Here is a 27,898-nt window from a genome sequence, read left to right as displayed (position 1 = left end):
TTATGTGGCTTACATGTCACATGAAAGAAACAGGAAGAGTAAATAAGTGCGTTTGATGCATGAGAAATGTTCATTAGTATTGCATAAACTCAATACTGATATTTTGGGGCTGCACTAAATATTTGTGGATTTTATGCAACCAGCAGCATCACTGCTTGTATTATTTTAGGGTTTCATCACTGTCAAAATGTATCCAACTAGAAATTCGCTTCACTCATACTAAACCATGAGGTTTGGCTTGATATCAGCTGCCGAAACATCAGATTTTGGCCATGTACAGCCCTTGTGTGTTGATATTACAAAGCACAGCTGCATGCTAATGCCTCTGTATCCTTTGACCAAGAAGAGACGTCAACTGCTGAAGAATATTGTAAATGATTGTCCCCTCGCTGGGCTGAACTCTGCAACCCCAGCCAAATGCCCCATCACTGTTGGCCCCATTTCCTGGGCTCATGGTCAATGTTCCGTCACTGTGTGTTCAGAGCCAGAGAACCGGTTAACGTTGAACAAAGACCATCAGTGTTTTCTGTGCTCCTTGCCTGCAGGCTTCTCTGTATCATAGTAAAGCTGTAGACTACACTGGGATAGAGCACTCAATGACCACAGGTTCCCTCTCGTAAGTAAGAAGGACAATGTTTAGGAAAATAAGAAGTCACAAATGACTAACCTAATCTTTGGAAATATCCTTTTTTTAACCAGGTTATAAATGGCTTGACACGAACGTCAAAGTAAAGAATAAACCATAGAAGATAATGTGTATTTAGGTCAACTTTGGACCCAATTTGAGACGTACCATTGATGCTAATAGGATCATAGGGTTGTGGATCTTCATAGTAACTTTCAGTCTCTATACACGCAGGAGCAGGAGTTGGTGGAAGAGGAAACGGCTCCCTTCCCAAGTTGCACTGCGATAAAAAGAATGAGAAAAAAGAGAAAGATAATTAACATCAGAGATAAAGAGATAACATACTGATTATTTCTTTGAATTATAATGCCACTTTTATGTTTTTCCTATTGAAAAATGTTACTTTGGATGCTGGTCTCCTGAATGTGATTTTATTAAATATATATATTAAAAAAATTCGATTCAATTAAGGAGTAAATAAAAAAAAGATTTTCTGAATATTGACCAACTCTCACTATTTCCTAGTTGCTTATTAGCATGCCTATTATTAACATATTGTCTGTTTATTAGTACTTATAAAGCACATATTCTGCATGACTATATTCTACATCCCTAATCCTACTAATCATCACACCATGCTGGTCAACTAGCTTTACTACCAAAGTTTTGCTGATTAACTGACTGACTATGCTGGAGCTAGACCACCAATAAACCATAAACGATCATAAACGAACCTGATCCAGCATGGAAATATATGCTGATCTTTTCAGCAGACTTCATAAACACAATGTGCACAGAGACTGTATCTAAGCTGAACATCTCTAACACACTCCCATGTAATGAATCAAATAGAGGGACTCTCAATAGATGAGCTTAACTAGTCGTTTCTGCACCTGTCTTTCTAGGGTTTTCTTTCTGACCGAAGGGGGATTCTTCCTTGAAAATGATCTCTCTCTGACCTCAGCCCTGCTCAGCTAGAAAAGGAATTCCACACGTGTTTGCCTGCAGGAGTAATGGTTTTAAAAGGGTGTGGAGCTAGCGATGAGGTTTCCCAAATCAGCCGATTCATAACATTACTAAATTCCCCACTGATACCCACAATGCAATGACAGCCCCTGGGCAAACTGAACACTTATCCTCTCCTCATGACACACAAAACACACCAACAAACAAAGGGCTGACAAGAGGTTACAGACAGACGGCTGGGAAAATCTCTTCTTGCTTGCATTATACTTTATACTAAGTGGCTGGATTGAAACCTCCTGTTTGACATGAAGTGCTTGTGCTTCTCGAAAGCAGAAGTGAGGCGAAAAGGCAGGCTAAGTGATGGCAAGACATGTATGTAAACAACTGTATGTCTAGGACACAGGAAGTTGAATGCAAACGCTTGCTAGAGACTTCACTTCAATAAGTGATGCAGAAAGAGAGTCAAAGAGTTATGTGATCTCAAATGTAAAGGGACCAACAAAATATATTAGGGTTTTGGTGGGAAAATAAGAGCAGCTCAAAAGAGAAGGTACATGTTGATTGAACTATGTAGAAAGTATTATTTTTCTCACATTAACCCCAATTCACAACCCCCACATTTTTCGCTTCATCCCGCCCTCGCTCTTCTGACACTCAACATAAAATCTCTGAAACAGAAAACAGTGTGCTGAACCCTCAGACATCTGACAATGATTAAAAAGAAAGTGAAGGCATTTCAGGGTATAGGCTACAACTCTGTATCACTTCTTCTCCGGCCACTTCTGAAGGTCAAGACCATGACCACATCCCAGAATCAACATGACAACAGTGGGATCTGTTTATATGCTGTTAATTGGATGTTAAAATCACTGTGAGTAAAAGACAAATCCTAAAATCTTAGTACTGTACAGTATGTCCTGACTGAACTCTTGTTTTCATAATCTAATCCACAAATCACATCAACTTAAAAAGAAGAAACATTTTTTTTTAGACTATATAGGAAACATTTCAGGAGTAAGACATAAATAATGATAAAGAACCATTCTTTGGGACAAAAAGCAAAAAAATGTAAGTGGGCAAGAGACCAAAAGAACACCCAGAACATGGAAAATCCCCCCGTTCCCATGCCAAAAATCCAGTGAAGAAAAAAATGTAACTCACAAGGGCCAAAACACTTCTGAGGTAGAGAGGGTACTGAAGGAAAATAATCTTTTTAGTCTTATTAAAAACAGGAGTGGCTTTCTGAACTACTGTCATCACTTCACTTATGGGTTTCTATCTTTATTAGAATCATTATAGGTCAACTGTGGGAAAAAAATAACAGCATAATTATTTAATTCAGTTGTTTAATCAAATCATCTTAATTTAAATTTAATTTGAACTTTTTTGTAGCATTAGTGCTGATCATTTACCACTACTATTTTGAAGTCTGTGCCCTCTATGCTATTTTAGTGTGTTGCTATTTTCAGTTCAGCAAGTAGCTGTGAGACTGCAGCGTGTTCACACTTCTGTTAACAAGTCCAATCCAAACCGAAACACTAACTGACTCGAAGTCTAACTTTATGGTTCATGAATAGAGTAATCTGGGTACGAGCAGGCAGGAGAGAGGTGTTATGGGGTCCCCTTGCAGTTTGGGTCAAAGCAGAGATGAAAGTGAAGAACAAGTTGAAGAGTCCACTGGAATTCTGAGAGTACGGGTTGAAGAGAGTGTTTTCACCATAGACAGGGCCATCCTGGGGCAGAACTTTGAGTATTTCCGTGCTCTCTTCCGCTCTGGGATGAAGGACAGTCAGCTGAACGAGTTCCACCTGCAGGGAGGCTTGAAAGCCAGGGGTTTCCTCATCGCCATGGCGGTTTCCAGGGGTGAGTGCCCTGCTGTAAGAGACCCAGACGAGATCGTGGAGGCTGCCGAGTGTGCGGCCTTCCTCCAAGTCGACGTCCTGGTCCAGCACTTGATAGACCTTCTTGATACCGACAACTGCATTCTTCTGTACCACACGGCAGCAGTGTACGGCTTGTGGAGGTTGTTTCACAGTGCTGCAGTGTTCATTCGTGATGCTTATAGTGATGTGCAAGATGCTCTCGAGGCACTTCCAGAGGAGCTGATCTGCTACGTGGAGTCGCTTTCACCAGCATCGTTTGTTGCTCTAGGTACTCATTCGCCATCTATGAAGATTCTGCAGGACTGCTACAGGACAGTGTTTTACCTCGATGAGGAACCGGGAGCTTGGAAATATCTGACTGATCTACCAACAGATTCCAGCACCTCTATGGCCGGGGTGGCTGTTGTGGAGAACCGACTGTATATCATTGGAGGAGTGCGAGGAGTTAGCAAGGAAACTGTTGACTTGAGCTTCTGTTATGACACAGATTCCAACACTTGGAGTGTGTTTGATGGTCCTCAGCAGTCCAGGTATAACTTTACCTTGGTGGGTCACAATGGACATTTGTACGCCATCGGAGGTGAATTTGACAAAAAGATCATGTCCTCGGTAGAAGCATGTGATGTTTCTACAGGAGCCTGGACATTTTGCAAGCACGCACCTCGTTCGGTGGCTGCGGCGGCTAGTGCTGTTGCCAGGCGTAGGATATTTGTATGTTTCTGGAAGCCACCAGATACTACAGACATTTATGAATATGCACCTAAAAATGACAAATGGACGCTGGTCACCACTATGGTTAAGCCTCAGAGTTACGGACACTGCATGGTGGCTCATGGCGACAACCTGTATGTCATGAGGAACGGCCCTTGTGATGACTTCCTACGCTGCCTCATGGACTGCTACAACATCACTACAGGTCAATGGACGGCCATGCCAGGACACTACATCAATAGCAGGGGCGCCCTCTTCACGGCTATGGTGAGGGGGAACTCTGCGTTCACCGTCAACCGCAGTTTGACCCTGGAATATGTAATTTGCAGTGACAAGTGGAAGCCTCGTAGACAGATGTCAGGTTTTCCAAAAAGTGGCTCGCTTTGGACTTGCTTACTCAGACTGCCTAAGAGCACAGATGCACAGCAGGAACATGATGCAGAGGAAACCCTGGAGATGGACGCCAATGTGGAAAGTGTGGAAGAAGATTCGGTAGAAGCCAATTATCCACCTTAGTGATTGCAGATCAATCTGTTATGTTATTTGCAATCGTAATTAAAGGAACGGTATATTACAAAGTGTTTGAAACCTATGACTTTCTTTCTTCTGTTGAGAACAAAAGATATATATTTTTTTTAAATGCACTGTACAGTGTTTCCTATAATCTTCAAAATATCTAATATATCTAAATATCACACAGTTTTAGAACAACACTTGATTAACACACTATTTTTGATGACAGAATTTCCCTTTCAATTAGTTAACTGCACAAATTAATCTAATGTTCTAAACAGTAAATAAAAGCAACTGTCTTTGCATACTGTCAACGGCAAATGAGAGACACACAGTAAATAAATATGTGTGAACATGCTTCTCGTTCCCACACATATGCACACGCACAAGTGTCCATGCTCTAACTGCGGTTCTCTATCCTCTATAAACAGCTCCCCGATCGCCTGTGCAGCTGCTGTTAATCAGCCTCAGCACCCCGCAGATGGGTCTGAAGTTCAAAGACTTCTCACTGGAGAGCTCTAAAACGCTCCATCCTCCTTTCTGTCTGTATGTCTGCAGACTCCCACAGCAGATACAGGAGCTACAAAGTATTTCAACGGAGAGACTCCACGCTTTTTGCTTCCTTACTTGTATTTCTATCATTTAAAAAAAAATTGTATGTTATCTATTAGGACAATTACTTTTTCTAATCAAGGCAGGATTCATTATCGACCTGCATGACTAGTTATTTGACTTCTTTGCGGCTTATAAACAAAAACACACAGCCATTTTTTGAGCGTGGGAAACAGATACATAACAAATATGTGGTCAAAACGAAAGTAAACAGCAGATAATAAATTACAGCAGGACCACAGTGTCTTGCATTGTAGATAGTGAAATTGAATGGCCGATATAGCCTAATAAAAATACATACATATTCATCACAATATGTATTTACGCTGTAATGGCTTCTTTTAACCAAACTGCAATGAAATAGAATCAAAATATTTAATAAAATAAAGTACAAATCTAATTAAAAGTAATAATGGTATGCTATTCACATAGTGAAAATAACCGAATAATAATAATGTGTAAAGTGTAATATTTTAAATTATGCACCTTTACATGAAACAATAAAAGAAATATTAAGCAAAATATATAACTTAAATATTTTAATACATGAAAAAAAATGCTACGTCCGGACTTCCATGAACATTTGTTAGTGATGATGTAAATAAATCATTGATTCTTGAATTACTAAATCAAAGCTTCCTCAATCACTGAATATTTGAATTATGAATCAATTAATTGAAAAGCACTGAAAAGTGTGTTAAAATAATTATGATATGCACAGAAAATTACAATATTGCGTGACTTCATTAACCTGTTAACCCGCAACAGGACGCCAGTGCTCTGAACGCTCTTTGTTTGCACGTGTCATTGTTTACGTATAGATTAAAGGAAACGGGACAAAGTTCATCTTGACAAACTATATGTATGTTACTATAGTGTTACTTTTTGTCACCTGGGCTGGGCTTGCTTATTTGCTTTTTAATACCAAAAAAAGCTGTTTTATTTTTGGCAACTGTAAGGGCCCTGTCACACCCCTTTACTCTCACCCTTTTTCTGAGGCAGAAGGAAGTGTCTCTGTGATGCATTACCCAACACTGGTGTCACACTAGCATTTCAAAACAAACTTAGTGTGAAATGAATGTGTTTTTGTAATCTTTTTGCATCGTTGTCATTCTGTAAATAGTGTTTAAATTGAATCGAGTCACTTACTGGTCTGGGAGGTGGAGGCTCTGGTGGGTTCTTCACAGGGATGTGTTTACCTGGTTCTCCATTGGCTTCTGGTCTGTAGTCTGAGGAGCATATTGATTTTCACACAGATCAAAAGTGGCTGTTAATAAATACATTGAAGACTTCTCAAAGCATTCATCAAGTGCAGCAATAAGAAGCATCGAACAGCTGTGCTTGCAAGCAACAAGTAAACATATTAATTCTGCTGTTCATCTGCCGCTGTTTGCATAGGCTAGTGGTAACAGCTCTGGTAACATTGCATAGCCTGCGGCAGTCTCTTAGAGCTGATGGCCATATTCAGTGGCTTCCCATCAGACATTCCTTCGACTTCCTTTCCAAACGGTAACATCTGGGTTGCCGTAGAAACGCAAGGCGAATACCAAACCCGCACAGCAAGGGCTAAGAGTCACCAAAGAGTCAAAACACCATGAAGTGCTGCTTTTCACTGAAATTCAATTTATCCACACCACTTACAGTGGTGGCCAAAATTATTAGAACACTAGTATTTTCACCAGCTCAAAACTGGTTTTAAGTCAGTTATTTCTATCTTTTGTTGTAGTGTGTCAGTAGGAAATATCAGTTTACATTTCCAACATTCATTTAACCATTAATTGTAATAATCCAGTGAGATTTTTGTTTGCACAAGGAGTCTGACAACAGCCAGTGCTCCACACTGGGATCTGATCTCATCATCATCCAGTCTGTCTGGAATAACATGAAGAAACAGAACAAACTGAGACAAACTAAATTCAGAAAAACTCTGGTAACGTCTCCAAGATGCTTCAAGAAACCTACCTGCAAAGCTACCTGAAATACTATGCAGAAGTGCACCGAGGGCAAAGGATGCTTTAAACGCAAAGGATGCTCACACTAAATGTTGATTTAATTTAGTTAATAGAAGTTAATTGATAAATTAAATCTATTTGTTTTGGACAGCATGCTCATTTTATAGCATTTTTACACAAGTGCCTAAAACTTCTAACAGTACTATAGCTTTGCGGGTAGGTTTCTTGAAGTGTCTTGGAGACAGTTCTTCTGGATTTAGTCTGTCTCAGTTTGTTCTGTTTCTTCGTGTCGTTCCAGGACTGGATGATGATCAGATCAGATCTCTGTGTGGAGCACTGGCTGTTGTCAGACTCCTTGTGCAAACAAAAATCTCACTGCTTGAAATGAAAAATGAATGCTTGGACATGTAAACAGATATTTCCTACTGACACACTACAGCAAAAGACAGAAATAACTGACTTTTTTAGCTGGTGAAAATACTAGTGTTCTAATCATTTTGAGCCACCACTGTACATTTCTCTGTTGGTTTACGTGAGCTATTGCAGCTTGTGTCACATAAGTCACTCATCGCACTTCATTTTTATCATTGATTTATCAGATGCAAAAAGGTTGGGGAAATTTTCACATATGGGCAGGAAATTATGAAATCGTTGCGTTTGAAATAAAGGATCAAATAAAAGGCATGATACTAAACTTCAAAGGGTTATTCTCTTGATAAGCTTTTTTAAAGTTGTTATTAAAATGGTGCCGTTTGTGAATTTGATCAAAGAACGCCACCACAGTTTAGTCATGCATGTATCTTTTTGGCGCAGACGACTGCGATGTGAATGTTAAGTCTGGTTTTATTGTTACTCTCATTCTTCAGTGAAATCTAAACAAAGCAGCTTGGCCTCAGATGGGGGTCTGGCAGAGAAAGAGCGAGAGGAGGACAGGAGTTACTGAGAAACAGACAGGAAATGGTGAAGAGTGGGGGGAAGGGGACTTAACACTTCAGCCCTAACCGAATCACCCCCTAAATATGACACACATTCACAGTGGTGCTGTCAAACAACAAGATAAACTACTATTATACGTGATAGACGTGTTTGCAGGTCAGGGGCCATTTTCATCCTCACACCTGCAAAAATTACTATAAGTTAATTACAATAAAGGTTATAGGCTCACCTCTGCATGTTTTGTCTTGGTTTTGACATGTGACGATGACCTTGTTCATGTAGATGTATTCTTCATCTCCTCCTGCAAAATAACCATCATTAAAGGTTTTTGTGCTGGCGTTTTGTGCCACAGGAGACCAAAAATTGTCTGGGCACCTAATTGACCAACCCGGTCTCATGAAAAAGCACAAGTATTTTACAAAGTTGAAATTTCATACAAATTTGTATGATATGATTATATATATATATATATATATATATATATATAAAATAATAATAATAATAATAAAAATATATATATACAGTGCTGTCAAACGATTAATCGCGATTAATCGCATCCAAGTTTGTGTTTATATAGTATATGGGTGTGTACTGTGTATATTTATTATGTATACATAAATACACACCCATGCATGTATATATTGAAGAAAAATATGTTACGTTTATAAATTAAATATATTTATATATAATATAAATTATATGAATATAAATATATACATGTAAATATTTTTAAAATATATACTGTATGTGTGTGTATTTATATATACATAATAAATGTACAGTACACACAGGATAATATAAAAAACTAAATAAAAACTTTTATTTTGGATTCGATTAATCGCGATTAATCGCTTGACAGCACTATAATAAGCATGAACATGTACCCCATCCATATTAATATGTATGAATGAGACTGTACAAATTCATATGAATTCGCCACAGATTTGCCAAAAAAGTTAAAATATTTAAGAATTGTTAGGAGTCTATTGTAATTTACACTTAAAATGTGACTTAAGTGTCACTGGCTTAAGGTTTAAGCCAATAATTATTTAAGTTAATGCCAACTTTAAGTGAGCATTAGATGATGGCAAAGGTAATATATTTAAAAAATCTAGGAAATGAGCATGCACAATTAAACATCCAATATCAACAAATATATATACAATATCAACCGATACCTTTATATTAAAAAATTTCAAACAATGGCTGATAACCAGTGATACCTGTGTGAATTTGAGGAACTTATTTATTGCATATTTATTCATTAAATTCACACAATTTAAAGGGATAGTTTCCCTCAAAATTAAAATTATTCCATGATATCTTTACTCCAGTAAGTTTACAGTTGCTCCAAAAGCATTTGGACAATTAGTCCACACTTAAAGAGATAGTTCACCAAAAAATGAAAATTACCCCATGATTTACTCATTCTCAAGCCATTCTGAGTATATATGACTTCTTCTTTCAGACAAATACAATTGGAATTATATTAAAAATGTCCCAGCTCTTCAAAGCTTTATAAATGCAGTGAGTGGGGATTGAGATTCAATAGTCCACTAGAAGTGCATTCATCCATCATAAAAAGTGCTCCACACAGCTCCCGGGTATCCATATTTAAAACTTTATAAACTGTAATCTCTAGCTTTTGCTAACTGTCATAAGTGCATTCACGAAAGAGAGGCATTCACTCTTGCTTCAGAAGGCCTTTATTAACACCCCGGAGCCACGTGGAGCACTTTTTTATGATGAATGGATGCACTTTTTTGGACTTTTATTGGACTATTGAATCTCAATCCCCATTCACTGCTATTTTAAAGCTGGGAAGAGCCGGGACATTTTTTAATATAACTCCAATTGTATTCGTCTGAAAGAAGAAAGTCATATACACCCAGAATGGCTTGAGGGTGAGTAAATCATGGGGTAATTTTCATTTTTTGGTGAACTAAGTGTGACCTAATTGTCCAAATACTTTTGAGGCCACTGTGAACTTACTGGAGCAAAGATACTCCACTCAAATAACCTTGCCTGGAACTTCTAGGACTTCTTTGACTTTTCCTCCCCCTCATCTCATATTTAATGCTTTTTCAGATTCTGGACCCTTTCATCCCTCACTCATTTTACAGAACACGTAATAGATTTCTGTTACAGAGAAGAACAGTGAGAGGTTTGTGCTACACTTCTCTTGTGTAAGGGTCCAAAGGCATCTTCAGGGCCCCTCCTTCTATACACATCAAAGACAGGCCAGTGGGAGACATAGAGAGGTCATATTCTATCAAAATAAAAGTGCTGATTTAGTCCCAGCCTGTAGGAGATGGCTTTATAGCGTTTGCTTGGCAACAGATAACATTTTAAGGTGTTTTTTGGATCTTCAAAATAATTCAGATACACTAAATTAAGCATACATGAAACAAGCATACAGGAACATGGCAGTCCACAGGTAATACAGCTTTAATGCATTTTTGGGGGAAAATAAAATCCTGTGATGAAGCAAAAAAATGTTTCGACGGTACAGTGAAAACAGATTGGGATTTGGAGAATGGAAATGAAAGTTATTTATAAGCTGCTACTAAAAGGATGTGAGTGTCCCTAGAGGATAAAAACAGCCTTGGAAAATGATACAGTTTGTAGCCAGGGGAGGAAGTGCACAAGCCCAAGACCAGAACATGAAAAACCTACAGCCATGCTTGTGTGAAGGAAGAAGCACATGCACGGACCAAAATTATGGGCTCCTTAATAAGACAGAACAGAGCAGATTCTCTAAACAACACAGAAGCTATAAATGCACACACAACTGTTGCTCTTTTGAGGACAACTGCGCTATGCAAGTGTCATGCTAAAATACATATACTGTAAATAAAACTGTACATTTGTTGGACCTTTTGCTACTTTCTATTTGCACCAGTAGAGTGCTCCTACATGATCAGCACACAAGGAGGTATGTCATAAAATTGTGCATTAACCATAAATTCTTAAAATTTTCAGGTGGCAAACCTGACTTAACAATAAAAAAAGTTGTGGATACCCCAAATCAAATCAGCTAACTAAGCTGAAATAATCTTTATGTAAATTACTGATAAAAAGTTTGGGGTCAAATAGTTTTTTTTAAAAGAAATCCATACTTTATTTAGTAAGGATGCATTATGCAAGGATGCAAATTAACCATAAAAGGACAGTAAAAGCATTTATAATGTTACAAAAGAATTGAGTTTCAAATAAATGCTTCTATTAACATTCTTTCATCAAAGAATCCTGAAAAACAATATCACAGTTTCCACTAAAATACTAAGCAGCACAACATTGATAATAATTAGAAATGTTTTGTGAGCACCAAACCAGTATTAGAAAAATTTCTAAAGGATCATGTGACTGGCGTAATGGCTGTTGAAAAATCAGCTTGGTATCACAGGAATAAATTAAATTTTAAAATATATTAAAATTAGTGCTGTCAAACGATTAATCACATACAAAATAAAAGTTTTTGTTTGCATAATATATGTGTGTGGTCTGTGTATATTTATTATGTATACAAAAATACACACACACAGTATATATTTTGAAAATATTTACATGTATTTACATGTCTATATTTATGTTCATATACTTTATATTATAAATGAATATATTTAATATATAAATATAACATATTTTTCTTAAAAAAAAAATATATATATATACATACATGCATGTTTGTGTATTTATATATACATATTAAATACACACAGCACACATACATATATTATGTAAACAAAAACTTTTATTTTGGATTAATCGCGATTAATCATTTGACAGCACTAATTAAAATAGAAAATTGTTATTTAAAATGCAAGATTATTTCACAATATTACTGTTTTTACTGTATTTTTGATCAAATACATGCATGCAAAAGACTTCTTTCAAAAATATTTTAAAAAATGCGCTAACCCCAAACTATTGAAAGGTTTTATACTAAATAATTACTCAATTCATTCATTGTTAATCATTTTGTCCAATCAACTCACAGACCATTAAGAATCTTTCCTTAGACCACCAATGGTTTGTAGATCACAGTTTGAGAAGCACTAGAATAGAATCAGATGGTTAGTGTAGACATTATGATGTTATTTATGTACCATTGGAAGATTTGTATGACTGCAGCAGCTCCGTCAGAAGGCCCTTCTGCACGGTGGCATTTCCACTCAGCTTCTCTCCATCCAGGATCTTCAGGAACCTCTGCAGCTGCTCCAACAGCTGCTCCAGCACTGCACACACACACACACACACACACACACACACACACAACATACTATGGTTAGGTAGAGTAATAAAGAAAGACCTCCTGCACTGATTTTGATTTTGAGTAAATACCTCTCATGCTGATTACAAATTAGTCACAGTAAATATATATAGCTTAATAAATTGAAATTACTAGTAATGGTTAATAGCACAAAGATGAACCTCTTATTCCTGTAAAAGCCACAGGCTGTGCTTCTCTGATCTCAAGAGCGAGCTATCTGAACTATATATAATACACACACTAAACCAAGTAGCTAATTTCTGAATGTGATGCTAATTGTTGATGACATCCGTACTATTTGGTCTTTTGTGTCTGTGTGAATATAGTTTGCAACAGGTTGAGGTCAAGAACACGTCATGGGTTGAATGGGGAGGCTTTGTTAGTCTACCCACACACCCTCCAGGGGTCAGCAGCAAACTGGGCTTCCAACTATGAAGGCCATACTTTGTTTGTGAATAACATTGCCTTATAACGGAACAGACCTTACTGGAAAAGAGCTCAAAAAAGGAATATATACCGAAAGTATAAATTATCATGTCGTTTACATCACATCAAAACTCCACATTAGGGTATAAAGCACTGGTGCGTGCAAAACAAACTCCTCTTTGCCACATTGCATTCCATTTAGTCATATAAAAAATAAGCCATTTGTCTTCATTTTGTGGTATAAATTACAAATGAGTGAGTGCTGCTGTTGGTTAATTTACTAACAATCACTCTCCTGTTCATTTAAATATTCGGTCATCATACTTAAAATTTCAGCCGGATCAAATATAACATTTATGTAATGCTAAAATGTGTTGAGGATGAGAGATGAGACTTGTAGTGTCCCATTTATGAGCATGGATTATATAATGTTTAATAAATAGTACTCAGCATCTTCTAAAAGGGAAAGTTCTGGCCCTGCATGCTAACTGGGCAACAGAGCAAATACAGGAAATACAAACAGCTATGATGTGAAAAATCTCACTGCCATCTCACTATATATAAAATATTATATTTCACTCAATGCTATGCTGTACTGGGAGTATATAATAAAGGGGTGTCAGGGACTTCAAAACCCTTCCGTTGTGACTATGTTTATGATGCAGCGTCTCATACCTTACTGGTTAAATATAAACTTCTCTAGTTTCTAATCTAGTGCAATGACCTATAAAACTACTCAAGCCCTGTTGATGTTTATCTGGTAGCCTGCATGTTTACGTTCCTTTTACTGTGGAACCGTGGTGTTTTTTGCCCTGGCTTTAAGAAAGGACAAGCCCAATTCAGTAGAAGTGATGCAACACTAGGTAACATCTGTCTTTCTCCAGAAGCAGCGTCTCTACTCAGATGATCTGCTATTTGGACAATAAAGAGAAGAATGGACAAGAAAGAGAAGAATGAATGTCATCAAATAATTAAAGTAACACTGCATTGCTCATTGTGATGACTAACGCAGACAATCAGTTATCTCTAACATGCACAATGAGCTCAATGACATTCATTTAAGGATAGTTGACTTGAAATTTCAAGCAGTGACGGTTTCATAGCAGAGAACAACAACAATTTTCAAAATATTTCATAATATACACATTTTTATTAGCTTAATTAAGAGACCATAAATAGGAATATAATAGGAATATTGATACTTTTAACAATTTAATTTGTCACATGATAAGACCTGAAAAACAGCTACTAAATAAAAGTAGAAAGAAGAAAATATTCGGAAAAAAGACATTGTCAGCAATTTTTGTCCATATACACAGCTGTAGAAGGAAATCCATTGTAGCTTTCCTGCTTTGCATTCATAGTGAAATCACGCTGGTGCTGCTATAATGATGAAAGTGTCTATTATCTATTATCTATTATTATTAATTATATTTTAATAACGGCCTTTTATTACTAAGTCAATGGAAATAGCAACATCTCTGCAATTACTGTGAGAGTAAGGCATGCTTCAAGACATGTTAAGCGTTTAACATAATAGGAAGTCATAGCTTAGAAAGGCAGGATTTAATCAAGCATTCCTGGACGCCTCCTCAGAGGCAGATAACATCTATTCATCTCTGCATGCATAAATAAGTCCTGAGAAGAACTCCTTCTGTATGAAAGATAAACTCACTTACAAAGATGCCAAACAAACAAACAAGCTCACTGGACATAACGTGTTCGTGTGTTCAGTGCTCAATATGTGCTTAATATATTCTATATATGCTGATATTTATAGTTAATCTTTGTGATTACAATGACATATCAAATTTGATCCAAAGTTGATGGCATTACTATTTGTAGGGATTTGTGCATAAAATGTGGTTGTAACACATACACATTTGATGTAAAAAGTTTTGCAAATATTTCCAAAACAGCTTGTGGCTTTAGCACCAACACCGTGTTCATAAGAATTCACAAGTTTCGTTTCTCACCCACAAATAATGGCGTACAGCATGTTTTTTCCGGTAACATTTTATTTCGATAGTCCACTTTAGACATTCTACTAACAGTAAGTAACTACATGTCAACTAGCAGTCATTAGAGTATTAGTAGACTGTCTGCTTAATAACTTCTAACACTTTATTTTGATGGGTCCACAACATACAACATACTGAGTATTAGAAACTTTGCAAGTATATGTCAACTTATTCTACTAACCCTAAACCTACCCTACTGAGAATTAGTTGACATGTAGTTGACATGTAGTTACAAAGTTACTTATAGTTAGTAGAATGTCTGGTGGACTATCGAAATAAAGTGTAACCTGTTTTTCAAATTCAAATCTCACATACAACTAAATCTGTAGATAAAAATAAAAAAGAATTAAGTAACTTCAAAAAAAAAAAAAAAAAGATTTTAAAGAATGAAGAATTTTGGAGAATGTTCCAACTGTTTTCGTCCATACAATGAAAGACAATTGGGGTTTTAACACAACACTGGACACCACTGATATTCATTGTATTGAAAAACCAAAAACACTGACACCTTTTTAAAAACATCTTTTCTGCTCCACAGAAGAAACAATGTCATACAGGTTTGGAGTTTGGAAGGACATGAGGATGAGTAAATGATGACAGAATTTAAATTTTCAGCTGAACTATCCCTTTAATACTATCATGTATTCTCTTCCCATGATGCTCAGCTGAGCCTCTGTCCAAACATTTTCTCTGCCGTGTGTTTTCAGAGATTGACTTCGATGCCCTTCTCTGGAGGGACCATGGGAATGTGGAGTCAGCTGACTCTAGTCCAACGAAGGCAGAGTTTCCGTGGGTTACATTTTGGCCCCGAGCCCATTAAACACTGCAGACGGTGAGAATGAGCATGTCACATCCATGCAAGCACTGGAACCACTTACACTTCCTCAGAGTAATGAAACCTGGATTTGACAGTGAAGGGTTAGACTGCCCACCACAAGACAGTCACAGACTAAAAGAGCAGAGCTTCACAAAATACAAAAAATATCAACAATTTCTCTCTGATTGAAGGAAGTATGAGGACAAAGAAGGACCTCAGTGCTGACGGTACCTTTCTGGCTAACACTACAGAAGAGAGGGGATTTTTTTATGTAAAAAAATTATTTCTTCCAGGACAAACAATGATTGCAAATAAAGGTGTTACACTATTTCTGGACTTTCAGATTACAGCTAGACAAAGAAAGGCTATTTTTGCAGCTGATACGGAGAGCAAGTGTTTGGTGGAATGAGGAAGACCTCAATAAAACCTGATATTGCGCACATTGATGCTGTGCTTGTTTGTCTTCCTCTTTCTGAATGCGTTTCGAACTGATTTTAGACACATGCTTATGGTAAATTGTAAGGTTAAGCACCGCTTCCCAGAATTAAAGCCACAGAGCGTTTGCTGTATCAGAGCTGGGATAATAAACACAAGTTTAAATCGAGTGGACGAGGAGCATTTTGATGCTGCTCTGGCTTGCGTTAGTGTCCTAAGTGGTTTGATTTTTAAAGACAATTCCTGTCTGACACTTAAAATACAGCCCGGCTCCAGCTGCGGCCCATATACTTAGCTCAGCTCAAGGCGACGTGTCATAGCACATCAAACCCTCAATCTCCAAAATGACGGGCTGTCAGCCATGTGGGAGGGCGATCACCACAGTGGTGGCATGTTTTTAGTGTTTGCTGTTGCATAGCATTCTCTATTCTTGTTTAAAGGGAACAGATGACACTAACCATCCTGAGACCACAAAAAAACAGTACAGAACCGCCAATATGTTGTATACCTCTTGAAAGAACACGCTAAATGTCACATTGGTCAATATGCGTGCTGCATACACAATACACAAGCCAAAGATGGATCTGTACTATACAGTGACCTGAGATTTTAAGTAAATGTATGTTAATAACTGCTGCTACAGCTCTTACTAAGGAAAAAATCACTGTCTCTAAAATGAAAATAAAATATTTTTAAAGTATATGTTCATTTACGACGAAGTTTGCTATTCTAAAGGGATCATATAATTGATTTTTTATAATTTATGTTTCCCCTGAGGTCTATTTATAAATGTTAAGTCATAATTAATTTTTTCATGACCATTTTCCATCCTCCCTGACCCTTCGAGTTAAAAAGGCTGTTTTTCTGCTACTATAACCATAACACTCTGTAAATGCTCCTTTTTGCACGTGAAACAAGAAACTACACTGCACTGTGCTCACAAAACTCACTGTACTGTCATTGTTCAAAAACAGCTTCTTTGCAAAGTCTGAATTACATTGTGACAATCCACTCTGCCAAAATCTTCACTTACCAGTTATATCTAACATTTCTAATTCTCCTAACTGGGCTGCCAGTTTCTGATCAGTGTTTTTTGATTACTCCAACCCAACCTAAAGTAATAACCAAAATCTACAACCGGGACTTTTTTTTTAATTTGAATAAAATGAAAACTAAAAGACTTTCAAAAGACATGAAATTCAAATTTGATGCCTGATACAGGTCTCAAAAAAGTTGGGCTGAACAAAGGGCTGAAAAAGCAAGAAATTTTGAAAAGATTCAGTTGGGAGAACATCTAGCAACTAATTAAGTTAATTGACATCAGGTCTGTAACATAATTAGCTATAAAAGGGATGTCTTAGAGAGGTAGAGTCTCTGAGAAGTAAAAATGGGCAGAGGCTGTCCAATCTGTGAAAGACTGCGTAAAAAGATTGTGGAATACTTTAAAAACAACGTTCCTCAAAGGCTTTGCAAATCTCATCATCTACAGTGCATAACATCATCAAAAGATTCAGAGAAACTGGAGAAATCTCTGTTTGTAAGGGACAAGGCCGAAGACCTTTGTTGGATGGCCGTGGTCTTCAGGCCCTCAGACGACAATGCATCACTCATCGGCATGATTCTGTCATTGACATTACTAAATGGGCCCAGGAATACTTCCAGAAACCACTGTCGGTAAACACAATCAACGTGCCATCTGCAGATGCCAACTAAAGCTCTAACATGCAAAAAGGAAGCCATATGTGAACATGGTCCAGAAGTGCCATTGTGTCCTGTGGGCCAAGGCTCATTTAAAATGGACTGTTTCAAAGTGGAAAAGTGTTCTATGGTCAGATGTGTCCAAATTTGACACTGTGTCCTCCGGGCTAAAGAGGAGGAAGAGACCTTCATGTTATCAGCATTCAGTTCAAAACCCAGTATCTCTGATAGTATGGGGGTACATATGTGCATACGTTATGGGCAGCTTGCATGTTTTGAATGCTGAAAAGGTATATAAAGATTTTAGAGCAACATATGCTCCCCTCCAGACAATGTCTATTTCAGGGAAGGCCTTGTGTATTTCAGCAGGACAATGCAAAACCACATACTGCAGCTATTACAACAGCATGGCTTCGTAGTAGAAGAGTCTGGGTGCTGAATTGGCCTGCCTGCAGTCCAGATCTTTCACCAATAGAGAACATTTGGCGCATCATTAAACGAAAAATATGTAAAAGACGACCACAAACTCTTCAGCAGCTGGAAACCTATATCAGGCAAGAATGGGACCGAATTCCAGCACCAAAACTCCAGAAACTCATAACCTCAATGCCCAGACGTCTTGAAAAACTGTTTTGAAAAGAAGAGGAGATGCTACACCATGGTAAACATGCCCCCGTCCCAACTATTTTGAGACCTGTAGCAGGCATCAAATTTGAAATGAGCTCATTTTGTACATACAATTGTAAAAATTCTCAGTTTAAACATTTGTTATGTCATCTATGTTCTATTGTGAATAAAATATTGGCTCATGTGATTTGAAGTTCTTTTAGTTTTAAATTTAAAAAAACATCCCAACATTTCCAGAATTCGGTTTGTATTTTAAATCTATTACATCTGTTTCCTAGATGCTACAAAAAATGTACACTCAGCATTACCAGCACAGACAACACAGTGAACTCTGTTAATTGATGATTTTTTTGCCAGTAAACATAATATCACTACATAAAATCACGTTCCAGCGCAATGGTAATCACACCCATGCACTTTAACATTCATCTATTAGCCAACAAGAAGTTAAAATGTTACTACATGGCCTAATACTGTATATGTCTCAGCCCAGGAATGCTGCATTATGGTCTGGCCCACTGGCTCCACTTTATGCCTTTCAGTTTATTTAGATTGAGCAATCAGGAGCACTGGCAACAGAAAATCAGATTGCTCAGAAAAACTGGAATACAAATTCCATTTCCTACAATTACTCCTTATCAAACGGAGCCAAAATGTTTTCTTTTGTCTGGACCATTTATAATCACAAGTTCGGAGCAAGAACGAGTTATGGATGAGGTCTGCAGGGACCCACGGCCAAATACATCCCTATTGTATTATAATGCACAAAGAAGAGCAGCGTCTTTAAACCATCTGCCAAAATACACAAAAGAACAACAGGACCTCATGGATGGAAAAACTGCTAACATGGATCATCATGTTTCAAAGTTTCTGAGATTGTATTAAAAATACTAAAGCATAATTTAGCCGCACTAAATTGACTCAGGCTACTAGTCCTTTTGATGAGGACATGGATGAGAACATATGATAAGGTGAACCAGATGATTTATCGGTCTGGTTTCTGACTGAATGCTTCTGATGCACACTGAACATGAACCATATAACCTTTACGGTAAAAACAGCAGTGTGGGTGCAGCTATGCACAACATCATCCTTTCTTCTGAAAAACACTGCAACACCTTTAAACATGACTATACTGCCTTGGGCATTGAATCTTATCTCATGGAATCAACACTATAGAGACATTTGCTGTCATCTAATGCCTACACCCTGAGTACACCACATTAAAAAAAACCCTAAAACTAAAAACTATCAACCTAAAACTATTCACTTTATTTATTGAAATAAATCAGAAATAAGGTAAAATTAAATTAAATAAAAAAGCTAAATTAAATTTAAAAAATCACTTTGCTGAATTAAATTAAATTAAATAGCAAAAATGTCTAAAACTGACCCCCCCTCCCCCAAAAAAACTGTTAAAAATGACAAAAGCACATAAAAAAAACTAAACATTAAACTGAAATTAAAATTAAATCTGAGAAAATAAAAATAGATAAAGAAAGACAATTAATTTTTTTATAAATACTATAATAATATATGAGTAATATTATGTCTTGTCAATGTGCCAAAATGGGAAATTGTTTCAGAGGAAGGAAGTTAGTACACTCTGACAAAAGATCAGAAAGACAAAAGTCTTGGTAAAAACGTGCATGAATAAAACATGTTCGATAAGAGCAGAAAAGTGCATTAGGTGAGAAGTAATGAAAAAATTGTATTTCATGTTGACTTTTATAATCTGTTGTTGCATTTTAATTAAAAAGAAAAAGAAACTACACCAAGTCGCTCCCATTTCTCTTTTCTAACTGTCTACAGACACAAAAGACACCGATTTAAACTCACAAAAACTCCCCTAGTCTTTCTCACACATATTTCTGCTGTGCTGCTTATGGGTTTTGGCTGTGTTTGTAGTTGGACTTAGAAATATATCCCTTGACTATTTGTTTACGTTGTTCCTCTTCAACACAGGCATGCATTCATTAGCGGCGTCCCTTCAGACTTATAGAGATACAGTATCTTCTCTTTGATTGACATTTGCAGCACAGATGATAACAATTAATAACAGCTTTGGAGCGCCAGTGACAGTTTCGCATGCAGCGTTATTTAATTAGAATTTGGACTGAGTTCATCTGTGTGAACGAGTCCCTATCTACAGCGAGCCACAGGAACACTATTATTCACACACCACCCTCTTACTAAAATAAGTGACATATAAATATATATATTGCGAATTTGTTATTCTATGGAGTGCTTACGCAACTTTTTCATCTAAGTTTGTGTGCTTACATTTCTTTAATATTTACACAGGAACACTGATATTGTGAAAAAGGTCTGTAAGCCAAATGTTTTGTAAAATGTCAAAGATTAACTTCATTTACATGCATGAATGTTGACCAAGTTTTAAAGTTGTCAGGAAAATGGTTTAGTAACAAATCCAGTGATAACCTATCGTATTTAATGCAATTTCATCTGGAATGAGTCACTTTAAATATCCCCTGAAATTATTCAGCAAACATCAGTTTCCCTTCCAGTGTTCAAATGTTTCCAATTAAAACAAGACATTATGGTGCTATTTTTTTTTAATAGCCAAACGTCTTGAGTTAACATCATAGCACAGCAAAAGCATGATTTGCTACTTGCTATTGGTAAATTTTTTGTATACGCCTCTGGTCCAGTTTCCTGGATGAGAATATTTAGGCTTTAATTGCTAATAGCTTATTATGTCAACTTTCAGAAGTACACTCACATACAGTATATAGTTTGAGGTCTATAATATTTTAATTAATTAATTACTTATTTATTTTAAAGAAAATAATACTTTTATTTAACAATAATGCACTGAATTCTTCAATGTAAAGCCATTAATAATGTTACAAAATAAATTTACTTCAAACAAAGAATGTTTTTGCTGTTCTTTCTTTCTGTTAATCAAAAGAATCCTGAAAAGATTTATCAAAGGTTCTACAAAAATATTAAGCAGCACAACTGTTTTCAACATTGATAATAAACATCCATAATAATAAGAAATTTATCACCAAATCAGAATTCCAGAAGAATGATTTCTGAAGGATCACGTGACAATGAAATCTGGACTAATAGCCATCCCATGAATAAATTACATTTCAATATATATTGAAATAAAAAACATTCATTTTAAATTGTAATGATATTTCACAAAATTACTGTTTTTACTGTATTCTTAAATTAGATAGAGGCAGTTTTAGTGAGCATAAGAGTCTAATTGCTTATTGCTTTTAAATGTTAGTGAAGATGACCTCAGAAACATAGACTAGAAGCTGCAAAACTCATTTTTAATGGGCACGTTCCCAAACTCATTTCATTATGTAAGTATGTTTATCATCCTGTCAAGGGCTAAGGAACAATGTGCCCAACAATGCAAACGGAAGCCGGACAGAAAAACAAACATTAACCTTAATCAAGCATAGGTTACGTAAACATTGCATTAATGTTATAATTTCATTTTAATAAGCAGTGTTCATTTGTAGCAGGTATAGATGATGGCCTTGATGGCCTTGTAAAATATTCCAAAACAGGTGACACGCCAATTTTCCACTGGCTGCGCACGTTAGCGTAACTCTCCCAGCCAAGCCACTGATTGGCTCACCTCTGTTTCACTCAGTAACACTACCTCTGACCTCATTGTTTCAGTGGAGGATAAATGAGTGATGACAAGCCTGATTGAAGGGGCTCAGTCCACACTGTTTAATCTTTATCTTCTGCTGGCCACTGAAAAGACATTAACATGGCTCAAATCTAGGGGACCAAATTCAAACCATATTCTTGCCATTACACTGTCACGAGAGAAGAATATTTGAATGGCGATACAGAAACAAAGTGACACTAACTTGGAAAATGGACATACCGTTGAAATCATACACAGATAAGACTTCAAACACACAGCTCAGCCAGCAGCAGTTGGCGTCTACTCTGTCTTGCTATGATTGACCTCTGACGAATGATTATGCAGGTTATACCGTTATATTTTTTGTTGGCTGAACGTACATACCCTCAATTTCAAAATTTTGTACAGCAATAGTCATAGCAAGATGTCAGGGCCTTACCAAAGCAATAACAACAACAAAATGTGTCTTTGTTTTGACTTCATCAGAAGTCTCAAACCTTGAGCAAGAGAGGATCTGAAATAGCACTGACTCACAATTGCAATCAGATCAACTGCATTATTTAGCCGGCTCAGACTTGACAACAGCTGTAATCTTAACCATGGACAAATCACAAATGACACTCCAGCTAAGAGATAAGCATGGAATTATCAAGCCATCTCGAAATCACAACCTCCACGCCTGAATTAACCACCCTTAAACACAGATATTGTGATAGCATTGTTGCGCAGATTACACTCTAAACACGACCAACTTGAGAGCCCAGTTTAGTCAGAGCAGTAACCATTCAGGGGAAACTTGGAGTTCTCTGCCAGTCTTTTTAAAAAAGTGCTACAGTGACCACCCACTTTTCAGCAGTCTTGGTTTCCGGAAGTATTTTTCCCATTCATTTCTCCATTGGGATTTCAACAAATTCCTCAATAAAGACTTCTAAGCTTTGAACCAAACCAACCAGCTGCAAGACGAATCACAACATCCGTTTTGATTCAATGCAAAAAATAAATAAATACACACAAAAGTTCAAAAGTTTTAGATCTGTAAGATTTTTTCATGTTTTTGAAATAAAGCTCTCCTGCAAATTATTCCTGTCATGACAAAAGCAGCCATTACTCCAGTCTCATGATTGTTTAGAAATCATTCTTATATTCTGATTTGGTGCTGAAATAACATTTATTATTATTAACAATGCTGAAAACTAGTTTTTCAGGATTCTTTGATGAATAGAAAGTTGTAACATTACACACTACCGTAAAAAAGGTTCAAAAGTTACACTGTAAAAAAAAAAAAAAAGTTGAGCCAACTTAAAAGTTTAAGGCAACCAGCTTCAGCAGATTTTTTGAGTTTTCTCAATTAATTTTTTTAGGAAATTTCTCAACGTTTTGTTGTATAAACTTAAAACAAGAAGTTGAGAAAACTCAAAAATCTGCTGAAGCTGGTTGCCTTAAACTTTTATGTTGGCTCAACTTTTTTTTTTTTTACAGTGTACTTTTATTCAACAAGGATGTATTAAATTGATCAAAAGTGACAGTAAAGACATTTATAATGATACAAAAACTTTGTGTGTGTGTGTGTGTGTGTGTATGTATATGTATTGAAGAGTTAATTTGCAAAAACAGATAACTAAATTTTTTACAATTTTCAAAAATCATGTTTTTTCATTGTGCATTCCAATTAATCTCAATCAATTTTGATTAGGTTTAAAAAAATAACTAAAAAATACAACTAACTAACACAATAAAACACAACAAAAACATGATAACACAATAAAAAAACATGATTTTTGAAAATTATCATTTTTTTCAAATAAACTCTCTCTCTCTCTCTCTCTCTCTCTCTCTCTCTCTCTCTCTCTCTCTCTCTCTCTCTCGGTATATATGATTGCTGCGTGAAATTTGGAGACTGACCCAATTACATCATTTTCAATGCTTCATGGGTGTGGACAGTCTTTTGGCATGTTGCCTGTTCCTTTCCCTGGTAACAGCAACTACTCTAAAGAGGAGGATTCGAAGAGCTGGCTGATTCAGGACATACAGAAGCATATATCATTGCTTAAAAATCTCAGAACTCACTGTAGGTCTGTCCTGACAGGTTTACTTTTATTACAATAAATTTCTTCATGGAGAAAATAAATGTGATTTGTCCTTCCGGAACCCGACTTCCAGGCCAATCCCGGGAAAAGTGCTGAGTCCTATCTCCTTTTCTCAGTATTTCAGCTCCACTGTGCTCTCTGCGTTTACTAATAAGCGTGCTGCTTCCCTGTTGACTCTCTTCAGAAGTAAGCGTAATGAGGGCATGAACTCAAAGACCTGTTTTAAAAAAGTGCTGATCTCTCGTTCTGGGACGCCTTTGGAGCTGCTTCCAGCAAGCAGGCTGTCTTTATTAAGATGCACGAGACGTCCCTGTGTCTCCAGCAACATTCTGGAACGCTGACACACTCGGAGCACAGGCCCAGGCAGCGGAGCCCGTGGGTGAGTCCGGAAACATGCTGGTATCATGCCGGACCTCAAGGGTGAGATCTGGTTCCACAGGCTTCCTTTGAAGAGAGAAATCAAGGCGGGAATGGAGGAAACCGGAGGGATAAGAAAAGAGCACGGGTCTAATCGGGTACATTTGGGTACCTATCAGATTTGGATTACTTTTTCATCTCATTATTGAAATTCTACACGCTCTCACCTGTTTGTCTTTTATCTTTAACACACCCTGCTATTGCATCACAGCAATAAACAGGGAACAAGAGTTTGAACTAAGCCTCTTAGTTCAGGTTCACAGGCTTAAATATCCACACAAAAGCATTTCCATGTAAAAGGGACACCAAATATGCCAGAATCAACAGTTTCGCGATACTAACTGTGAATTCTGAGGCTCAAAGCACTGCATTATCCAAAACCACAACCCAAAGCTATATCCTGAACTCAAAACATGCACGTTCATGTCATCTACACAGTTCTGTGAGTCAATCCCATGAATTCTCATCATGTAAATAATAGCATTACAGAGCTTGTCTCTATGTTATACTACACACAAACAAAGCATCATATGACTTTGGAAAATATGTCACCCACTCAGTGTTTTATCATGGGAGAAATTATGCGATACTCCTCAAAATGCCATCTCCCTACTCCCCCTATCCTATTTTCCTCCCTCTATCTTCCTCCCCTCCCTATATGTCTTATCTCACAAAAACAAAATTCACAAAGAGTCTTTAAGAGGCATGGCCTCATAGTCGTCTAACCACAACAACTGCAGGCCTGTTCCTGACAGCATTTACCAACACAATGCTGCCATTAAACCATCACAGTGTGCAAAAGAGTCTCACCACATTTAATCAAGTCACACATGTCTGGTAATTAAAGGAGTAGTTCATTCTGTCATCATTTACTCACCGTCATGCTGCTATGTTATTGTTTACCAGAATGTGGATGCTGTTTTTCCCATACAATGCAAATTAATCTGGGGCTGTCAAAAATGGCCAAACCTGAATATGCACGTGCTTGAGATTTGAAAGCAACAGCAGAAGGGGAAATTTGCTGTAAATAAAAATATCAATTTCAGTAGGCCTGCTGTTCCTCACTATTTTACAAAGAAGAATATAGAGTTAAGGCCCATTCACGCCTTTCACAATAACTATAATTATGACGCATTAATAATCGTTTATAGGGAAGTTCACAACACAACTATAACAATAACAACACAGAGGAACAATATTGTTGGAATCACTCTCCAGCTGATTTCCAGCTAATGAACTATAAAAACGCTGACAGCCAATCAGAGTCCACTTTACTTTAAAGAGTATGAGGATTTAAAGAGGCAGGCAACAAAGTCTGTTGATGTGGATATTTATCCTTATTATTATAATTTTTTGGTGTAAACAGGCCTTAATTCTACGAGAATACGAAAGTTCATGCCACAACAACACAGAGGAACAATATCGCTGAAATCACTTTCAGAACATTTTTTTCCAGCTGATGAACAATATAAACATTGACAGCCAACCTTGAGTGTTTACAGCGGCAGATGACATTCCACAGTCAATGTCATTTTTTGGAACTTGACAGTCCCTGATCGCCATTCACTCTCATTATTTGGAAAAACATATTAAGAACATCCTTTTCAATCACCTCCTTTTGTGTTTCACAGAGACAAGAAACCCCTACTGGAATGACAAGAAAATTAAGATATAACTTTCATTTTGGGTGATCTGTCCCAGTAAAACAAGCATTACAGCACACTTATGATGCAATTTCAGCTAGACATATTAGAATTTTTCAGTATGCTGAATACTGAAGTATCAAGTGATATTTCTCATTCATGGATCCACTGAATCGATTTAAACTAATATTAGGGTTAGGGTTAGACAGACTGGAATAGTGAAGTGACATATTCAGTCAAAAATAGTACAGAGGCTGTCATGCAAATACCAAGAACTGGTAAGGATAATAGAGCTTTGAGTTAAACCAAAACCGGACCAAATAGTCTACTTCACTAACTCAAGTCTGCACAGCACAGGAAGTGGAATTGTGAAGTGAAAACATTTGTCTGTTGTGCTACAGAGGTTTTTAATGTTCAAACATCTCTTTCCACAGTGTCCAAGAAGTGTGGTCTATTGCTGCTACACTTAACAAGTCAATCTAATAGCTACTTGCTACATTATAGATGATCATTAGTGCTGGATTGTTGTAGTTGTTATTATTAGTATTATTGACATTAGACATGTTCAATCTAGGATTTCTAAACTGATTAATATTCCTTCAGAAACTTTTCCAGAAAGAAACATCAGTTTGCACAAAAGCTGCTGTTCCTCCCATAAAGAAGACTCTTATCTCAGTCTAGTCATAAAATATTAGGGCTCTGCATTCCTATGCATACAAAAAGCTTAAACCACAGGAATCCAAAGAATTCTGGAAGAACAATTGTTGCTACTGGATTGATCTCTTGCGAGCGTCTCTAATAAATGCTTGTTTATTTTTGCATCCAGAAATCATATACTAATCATGAGGAAGAATGCGAAACACACAGAGATGGAGAAATCAATGAACGAGCGCACTGAAAAGTCAACTTTCCCTGGAAACTCAATTTCCTCCTGTTGCATCCCTCTGGAGAGCGTTCCCGTAGTTTCCCACGATCCGTTATCCCAAATATTGAGGATTAAATATTAAAAAACATAGCAAAGGTTTAAAGTTGTTTACAGCTGGATATGTGTGTATACGAGACATGACACCATGCATGCGAACAGACTCCGAGCGATAAACTTCATATGATCATTCCACTTACCTTTGTGCTTATCCATTCTTCACACGCGAAGAAGACTTTCCCGACCGTCTGCTGTCTTTATATGAAGCAGATCAGCCCAGACTGGTCTGTGTCAGGTTTTCTTGGACAGTCCTGATTCCTCAGGCTGATTCTGATGTGATGTGATGAGATGAGATGTTACCCTCTCCTCTTCTACAGCTCTTTCAGATGCGCCTCTCTCTGATGCGCTACTGCCGCGCCTCCTCTGGCGCACGTCATTGCTTTCATTTGCACTGTCGTGAATATGCTTTGAAAGAGTTGGTAGTAGTTTAAGTAAGATATATTCTTACTTAAACCCAATGTAATGGCCTATTTATTTGTAAGTTTAAATACTCAGTATATCTGAATAGATTTCAATGAGCATACAGTGCTTTCAAAGTATATGCAGGAATATAAAATACATTCCACACACATATATATATATAAGTAAATTATTATTGTTGTACTTTATATATGTGCCCCAATCATCCTTGTCA

At 36.9% G+C, this 27,898-nt stretch overlaps 2 protein-coding genes across 3 annotated transcripts in view; one reads left to right on the top strand and one right to left on the bottom strand.

Annotated features, from left to right (window-relative positions):
* LOC306852577 (actin filament-associated protein 1-like 2) overlaps positions 1–27,592 on the bottom strand; it is a 35,912-nt gene extending 8,320 nt beyond the window's left edge. The window contains exons 1-5 of one of the 2 annotated variants that reach the window (XM_079389524.1): positions 27,405–27,592; positions 12,308–12,436; positions 8,428–8,499; positions 6,460–6,539; positions 794–905 (exon numbers count right to left, since the gene is read on the bottom strand). In XM_079389524.1, coding sequence (XP_079245650.1) covers positions 794–905; positions 6,460–6,539; positions 8,428–8,499; positions 12,308–12,436; positions 27,405–27,420 — 409 coding nt within the window. In that variant the 5' untranslated portion in view covers positions 27,421–27,592. The remainder of the gene's footprint in view (positions 1–793; positions 906–6,459; positions 6,540–8,427; positions 8,500–12,307; positions 12,437–27,404) is intronic. The other variant, XM_079389523.1, reaches the window with a different exon arrangement.
* Positions 2,302–4,701, top strand: LOC306852282 (kelch repeat and BTB domain-containing protein 13-like; the record flags this gene model as incomplete). The annotated part of the gene is made up of 2 exons (XM_079388996.1): positions 2,302–2,379; positions 3,169–4,701. The coding sequence occupies 2 exons, from the start codon at positions 2,302–2,304 to the stop codon at positions 4,699–4,701; spliced, it is 1,611 nt and encodes a 536-aa protein (XP_079245122.1).
* Positions 27,593–27,898: the final 306 nt, after the last annotated feature.

The sequence above is a fragment of the Barbus barbus genome, assembly GCF_936440315.1.
Source record: "Barbus barbus genome assembly, chromosome: 32".
NCBI lineage: Eukaryota > Metazoa > Chordata > Actinopteri > Cypriniformes > Cyprinidae > Barbus > Barbus barbus.
Note: the sequence above shows the minus strand (reverse complement) of the source record. Positions and strands in the feature narration are given on the sequence as shown.